At 39.7% G+C, this 8,249-nt stretch overlaps 1 protein-coding gene across 1 annotated transcript; it reads right to left on the bottom strand.

The window, feature by feature from the left end:
• Positions 1–1,257: 1,257 nt before the first annotated feature.
• Positions 1,258–7,671, bottom strand: LOC123519619 (required for meiotic nuclear division protein 1 homolog). The gene is made up of 4 exons (XM_045281057.1): positions 7,362–7,671; positions 4,503–4,665; positions 3,229–3,426; positions 1,258–2,682 (listed from the first exon to the last, which is right to left on the bottom strand). The coding sequence occupies exons 1-4, from the start codon at positions 7,427–7,429 to the stop codon at positions 2,524–2,526; spliced, it is 588 nt and encodes a 195-aa protein (XP_045136992.1). The 5' UTR covers positions 7,430–7,671; the 3' UTR covers positions 1,258–2,523.
• Between the last annotated feature and the right edge of the window lie 578 nt (positions 7,672–8,249).

Below are 8,249 nucleotides of genomic sequence, written 5' to 3'. Positions count from 1 at the left end.
AGTTAAAAAGGAAAAGGACTTAGGAGTGACGATGGAAGAAAACAATCAACCAGTAAGCCATATTGATAGAATTTTTAGAGAAACATATAATTTGCTAAGGAATATTGGAGTAGCATTTCACTACATGGACAAAGAAATGATGAAGAAATTGATAAGTACTATAATAAGACCCAGATTGGAATATGCAGGAGTAGTGTGGACCCCTCATAAAAAGAAACACATAAGGAAATTGGAGAGGCTACAAAAATGGCTACAAGAATGGTTCCAGAATTTGAAGGGATGACATATGAGGAGAGACTAAAGGCTATGGATCTACCAACCCTGGAACAAAGAATGGAGAGAGGAGACCTGATACAAGTTTATAAATTGATCAACGGAATGGACCAAGTGGACAACGAGAAACTGATCCTGAGAGAAGAATATGACATCCGAAGCACAAGATCGCATAGTAAAAAGCTGAGAAAAGGAAGATGTCTGAGAGATATTAAAAAATATAGTTTCCAGAGATGTATTGAGACGTGGAACAGTTTAAATGAAGAAGTAGTGTCTGCAACGAGTGTGCATACTTTTAAAGTAAGATAGGATAAGTGTAGATATGGAGATGGGACCACACGAGCATAAAGCCCAGGCCCTGTAAAACTACAACTAGGTACAACTGGGTACACACACACACACACACACACACACACACACCCGGTAGCTCAGTGGTTAGAGCGCTTGCTTCACAAGCCAGAGGACCGGGGTTCGATTCCCCGGCCGGGTGGAGATATTTGGGTGTGTCTCCTTTCACGTGTAGCACCTAGCAGTGAGTAGGTATGGGAGGTAAATCGAGGAGTTGTGACCTTGTTGTCCCAGTGTGTGGTGTGTGCCTGGTCTCAGGCCTATCCGAAGATCGGAAATAATGAGCTCTGAGCTCGTTCCGTAGGGTAACGTCTGGCTGTCTCGTCAGAGACTGCAGCAGATCAAACAAACAAACAGTGAAACACACACACACACACACACACACACACACACACACACACACACACACACACACACACACACACTTTTTCTCTCCTTGTCAGCCACAGTGCTTCCCTTCTTGATTATTTATGCAATACTATATATATAGTACATTATATACAATACTACTAACAGTTCACACAAACTTTTACATATTTACAAAATATATATACATAGTCACTATGTAAAATTCTTTCTCTTCTGCCCCTCCACAGAGCTCATGGCTCATTAGGTTGTGTAAATTGAAAAGACAAATGAATAAATAATGTAATTTCAGAAGATAATTACATAAACATTAATCAATTTTCTTCAACTTTGTGACCTCTCTTCTCTGTACCCTTTAATGTTCAAAATGTATCCACCAGATATGGATATCAATTTCATCACAAATGTGGATTGTGGATGCAGATATGGATGTTTAATTCATCAGAGCTGGGGATGTGAATGCAAATGCAGATGTTAACAACCAAGCAAATGTTCTGTGGATGAGGAAACTGATACATCTCCACTCAGCACTTTGGGGAAACTCATAAAGCTTCCTTAATTAGTTTGGCCAATTAATTTTCAATTTTGATTTACTGCACAACACTGTTTTTATAAGCACTTTTGAACCTCTGAATGTTAACTTTTCTGAATCTGAATCACATACATATAGTACATTTTTAGTGATGAACATAAATTTTCCTCCAAACATGAATGAACTACCTCAGCACTTGAGCTGCCCCACTTGTTCCCTCTTACTGCTTCACCAGCAGTGCTGTCAGTGTTGCCTGAACTTAGGAATATCAAGGCAATGATGGGGACATGGGGATGTTCAATCTTAGTTTGGGGAATTTAGAGTTTCTGAACAAAATTTCTATGTATTCCATATGGATGTTACTTCAAGCACACCGTCAATATTGAATTATTTGTCGTATGCTACATTCACAATGAAAATTTCATTGTACAAGTAGAGCTGGCTTATCACATACATTTCAATGTTTTTATGATAGGCATAGAAGTATTAAGAATGAGGACTTGGTGGATTTATCTCCTGCATATTATTTAAGGATACTGAAAGTATGCTATCTGCAATACAGTTTGCATGAATTAAATGAATTTCTGTTGAGAGATTCTACTACTTATTCTCTTAGTGTCAAATTTAACCTTTACTTGATTTTAACCCAAACAGATATTGATTAATCTGAAATACTAAATCAAACAAAAGCAATTAACTGAATTTTCTAGAACAATACCAATTAGCATGAGCCATTATATACAAAGACACTAGAAGAAAATGTTAGCAAATGAATATGAAAACAAATAACTACAAAAAGTAAATAAATATATTAATTCAAGTACCTTTAATGAATCTATTTTACCTCAACTGACCATTCTCTGATTTGCAGCAACTTACATACCAATAACATTTATGAAATTTACCTTCAAAGATTTTGTGTACCACAACCATCTTTTGGTGTTATCCTTCTTTTGCTCAATAGTCTTACAGTCTTCCTCTTCCTCGTGTTCCATCTCACAATCTCAGAGGAGACGCTCAATGAAGTGGAGGAGTTCAAAGCCCACCTCCACCATGATGAGGATGATGATGATCCACTCGAGGCGGGCCGAGTGTCGCTCATTGAGGTGACTTTTTAGGAGTTCCATCAACTCCACACAGTGACTCAGCTTCACATTCATCACCTGGGAACACAGACTAGCTTAATATTCATTTTCAGATAGAGAGAGAGACACTTACTCAGCTGTATGTAAATGTTTTTAATGTGACTCATTAGACCAAAAACTTTTTTTTTTTTTTTGCCACTGATCAAATACTTTAATATTAATACTGTGTGAGTGTTTGAGTGAACAGATGTATAACACACTGCTGATACAAGTTATTCTATGACATTGTCCCATTTGTCTTAACTCAGAGGCAATCAATTGTGTAATTTTGAGTCAATCCAGAAATTTTGCTATACCAAGAATAAAGACATCTGATTTTTCTCTAAAAATCATATATGAATAAAATTGGTTATCAATGTGTAGAAAACTTTACAGATTAATTCATCTTAGTTTTGTTACCTCTAAAGAATATGGAATGAAACTCAATACAACTATTCTATTAGCATTAATAAAATATTACCTTTTGTCAAACCTCTTTCAATACTCATAGTTCAATGAAACGAAGACACTGTAGATGAAGCAGTTGCTGATGTTCAACACACACACAACACATTCTAAACTCACCGAGGTACGCTTGGACACACTGAGGTGTTCTGATGTTTTTCTGTACAGTTGTTCAAGGTTCTCATGTTCCCAATAAAAGTCAGGAACATCAAGTAAATCTGAGCTGAGATTCACCAGGTGCCTCAGAGCAAAGAGTTGACCCATCCTCTGCAGTACTTGGTCTTGACTCAGAACCACCCGGCCTGTTTTGCTAAGCTCCTGTCAATGAAGACAGAGCAGAGATGTAAGTGTCACAAAAGCAGACACAAAGATACATTGCTAAAAGAATCAAAGAATGATGGATGATGCAGAGATAAGGGAAACAGAGAGGAGAGTGAATTTAGGGGAACTATACAAAGAGTAAGGGATGTAAAATACTTGGGTTGGGAAAGAGTAGGAGAGTGAAATGATTGCCAAACAGTGATGCAAACAAGGCAACGAATGACAAAGTAGCATAAAAGAGTGCATCACTTTGGAAAGATAGCAGAACAAAAGGGAAAAAGGTAAAAAATAGTTTTAAAAGAATAAAAGATGGACAACAAACAAAGTAGTTATTGAAAAGAATATAATAGAAACTAGTGATGAAAAAGTTGATGAGTGAGAAAAGACAAATACAAAAGCACACGCACGCACGCACACACACACACACACACACACACACACACACACACACACACACACAGATTGGAATATGCAGGAGTAGTGTGGACCCCTTATAAAAAGAAACACATAAGGAAATTGGAGACTACAAAAAATGGCTACAAGAATGGTTCCAGAATTTGAAGGGATGACATATGAGGAGACTAAAGGCTATGGATCTACCAACCCTGGAACAAAGAAGGGAGAGAGGAGACCTGATACAAGTTTTTAAATTGATCAACAGTGGACCAAGTGGATAATGAGAAACTGATCCTGAGAGAAGAATATGACATTCGAAGCACAAGATCGCATAGTAAAAAGCTGAGAAAAGGAAGATGTCTGAGAGATGTTAAAAATACAGTTTCTAAAGATGTATTGAGACGTGGAACAGTTTAAATGAAGAAGTAGTGTCTGCAACGAGTGTGCATACTTTTAAAGTAAGATTGGATAAGTGTAGATATGGAGACGGGGCCACACGAGCATAAAGCCCAGGCCCTGTAAAACTACAACTAGGTAAATACACAAAGAGAGAGAGAGAGAGAGAGAGAGAGAGAGAGAGAGAGAGAGAGAGAGAGAGAGAGAGAGAGAGAGAGAGAGAGAGAGAGAGAGAGAAAAGGGGGCTGGGTGAGATAAGGTTGAAGCAATCAGATATGTACCTCTGAAACATATTCAATGTTGTCAATGTACTGATCAAGTGCTGCTTCCCAGATGCCAAGTTGCACTGACAAGGACAGGGCATTGCTGAATGTGTATTTTTCAAGGTCTGTTGGTCCTTCAGGATTCAAGAAGATTGTATCTCGCACAAGCTTTGTTCGGGACCTGTGAAGCAAGTGACAGAAAGGAGTGAGATGAGCATGCATATTGAGTTTTATTATGTTACAACCTATGGGATTTGAACTTACCTTGTATTGTTCTTTCCCTACATTTATCTTTATTCTACTTAGTTTAGATTTATTTTTTTTTTCTAACATACAGCTGTGCCCTGAGAATTTTTCACTATGTAGTAGTTTCATCAGAGTATCACAATGGCTGTAATAATATTATATGTATTACTCAATTCTGCTTTACTTCAGATAACTATGCATTATCCAACATATTTTTACAAATATCATATTAACTTTTTCTAAAATGGCCATGATTTACCATGCTGGTGTGCACATGGCAAACTGTAAGCATCATAACTACTTGCCAAATATCTCTAGTTTTTAGGGAAATGCTAAATTTGTCTAATTTGGTGTCCCTGACTACCTAATCCAAAACAAACTCAATCTAAGCTAACCAAATTCTAAAACTAAGCTACTCTAACCTAACTTGAAACTAATCAAACTGTTTTTGGCATGAGGTGTTGATTTTCAAAAAGTGCATAAAAGTGCATAATAAAAAAGACCTTAATAGACATGAAGTACAGTGAGTATGTATACTACCATAGCATGCTGTCATGAAGTCAAGGCCCACCGATATAAACTAGGTAACAGTACATGAATGCTTAGGTTGTAGGGGCATAATACAGATACGTACATGCATCATGCCTTGACCAATGAACAGTAGGCAAGACAGGGCCGTTTCTAGGCACAGGCGACACAGGCGGTCGCCTGGGGCGCCATTTGCTGGGGGGGGGCGCCAAATTGGCATCCAAAATTAATATTGTTACGCGGGGTACGATAATGTGCTGTAGGCGGAGAGGCGGAGCTGGGCGAGCGGGAATGGCGAGTTGAAGGCGGGGGATTGTTTTGGTTTTGCCCTGGGACGCTGGTGGTAATTCCTGCACTCTGGTGTCTTCCTACTGTCTTGGGCTCGCCTGGAGGGCTGCGCCTAGCCTGTGGGAGGCTGTAGCTCAGTGGAGAGCTGTGGATCTGACGGGGAAGTGCCTACAGTACGGACAGTGTGAGAGTGCTGGAGGGAGTGACGGCGGAGCTGGCTGGCTGACGCGGACACGTACTGCCGGTTACCTGAGTGCCTCTACTCACCTGGCCCTTCCCCCCCACATACACCCCCACGCTAACGGACCGGGCAGTCCGCTGGCATATCTTGCTCCTGGGAGGAGCCTGGACGAGGTGCAGGAAGTTTGTCCTTGCCTCTTCCTCCGACCCGCGGTTTCTTCCACTGCCATGAACTGTGTGTGAGCTGTGCCACCCTTTTGTGTTTGTAAATAAAGGAGGTGAAGTTAGTGAAGCCTGCCTTTTAGTAGACCACCCCTCCCCTCTCCCCTGCCTGCAAGTGTCTTGTCCTCCAGCCTCAGTGTGTAGATCACAAAAAATCCTTGTCGAAAAAGCCAAAAATAAGCCAATCAAGATAAAAGATAATAAGATAATGGTGTTATTCTATTAAAATTTACAAAAATCATTAGTATACTTTTCCTTATTGTGTATGCATATACGTGAAGATGATTTATTAATAAAGTATATTGTTTTTGTTGTGGAACTTGTGATGCTAGTTGTGTTCGAAATTGTTTAGGTTATTATTTCCAGCCCGGAGGAGGGGGGGGCGCCATAACGAATTCTTGCCTGGGGCGCCTGATGAACTAGAAACGGCCCTGAGGCAAGATAACATTACCAAAGACTAGTGCCTCCTTATTCATAGACAACAGGGTAAATATTAAGACAAGGCACACTATCCTAATAGAGGTGTCCAAGTTCGTTCAGGGTTAAGAGCTGAAAACATAAGTACATAAAACTGTGTTGCTCGTCTTAATGTTCACCGAGAATTGTTCTAGAAAACTGATCAGAATATGATTAACTTCAAGAGTCAGGAGGCTGCCAGAGATACCATGTAGATGTTCGGATGAACTATGTGTTGGCACATAAACTTGAACACTTGCCAAGAGATGTAAATAATAGGTTATGTGATTTTTTTTTTTTCTAGAATTACACCTATCCCCAAAACAAGGAAGAGGAGTTGAACTGGTGAAAGATTGGCCTCAAAATCATAAACAAGGCTTGAGATTTTTCCCTTGATAAGTATATGATTAAAAAACTAATCAGCAAATGGTCTCCATCCCCATAAATCCTGGGCAGGAAAGCAATCTTGAAAACCTTCGCAGGTAAACCAATCCAACCTAGCCTAGCTCCCCACCCTTTCCTAAAATAGGATATTGACCTAACTTGAACCCCCAGGGAAGTTTTTCTTTCTAGCCTAACCTAACTAATAACCCCTTCAGTACCATAACGGGTTTCCATATCCATTCTGCTTATTACTTGGTGATTTTATACCTCAGAAACACCTATGCTGGATTAAGATTGGGAAGATTATGGCCATTCATCTTCTGACCTCTATATACCCTTCCTAATGTCAATGGTAAAATCGTACACAAGTATAATGTAAAAATATGTCCCAGTATTGAAGGGGTTAAGCTGACTTTAACTGTTACTGCAGTACCGCCGCTTGTCCAACCCGTAAAGACCGGTTTTTCACAATTCCATCCCGATTAACACTTGGGACACTTCATAGTATTAGCAAAAAACACCGTGTGATTACAAAAAACTCTGCTACGTCGTTTATTAAAACGATCAACTTACCTCCATAGTAAGTGAATGAACACAGTCATAACAGGACCATCGGAGAGAGTAATCGAGAAATGCATCATGGCGGACAGTCACTCAGTCACAGTCAGCCTTCACTTACGAATAGCAAGCCAATAAAGCCATTTCATTGGGTGATATTTTTCTCTATTTATTTATTTATTTATTCCTTTTTTTCACAAGCTGTGAGCAATCACCGCGCAGGCGCACTTATAGTAATGGTTCCAGAATCACGCTCGAACAAACGCCTTACCGAATACCTGAGATTCGAAACAATTGAGACTAATGGCGCCCAGAGATTTTAATTATTATTCTTATGACATGATTTCTCCCTTTTTGAATTCAGTAAACAAGCACACGTAAACCCTTTTTTTTTTTTTTTTTTTTTTTGTATTTATCCAAGCAGTAAAGAATCATAAGGCGGGTTCACACGTGTCAGTATGAAGCTTAAATTGCAAGTCGCTAGAAGTGTCAACTGAGCCCTTTTAGTCGGAACACGTTCACACTTATCACACAGATCGAGCGACTGGGAAATATCGGCTGGTTGGCGGGAAACTACCCAACATGTCTTCCTCTGGTGACGATGACGATTGAAATCATCACAAGTGTTCAATCCTCACCTCCAGCAACACCCTAAACAGAGTGAAGCAGTCATCGGAGAGTGGCAGCTATCACATCAAACGCCTATTTGCGTCAAAGCAGGTTCACACGTGTCAATTTGCGACTGAAATGGCAAGTCGGTAGTTTCCGATTGAAAATAGGTGTCCAGCGACTGGAAAAACAAGTAAAAAAAAAACACGACCAACATATTGGTCTTGTTCAGTCGATTTGCGATTTTGTTAACGTTGTGACGTCACGGAGAAAAGTCTGAAAATGTGGTGTCGA

This window comes from Portunus trituberculatus, chromosome 45 (genome assembly GCF_017591435.1).
Source record: "Portunus trituberculatus isolate SZX2019 chromosome 45, ASM1759143v1, whole genome shotgun sequence".
NCBI lineage: Eukaryota > Metazoa > Arthropoda > Malacostraca > Decapoda > Portunidae > Portunus > Portunus trituberculatus.
This window is presented reverse-complemented; position numbering and strand designations above follow the sequence as displayed.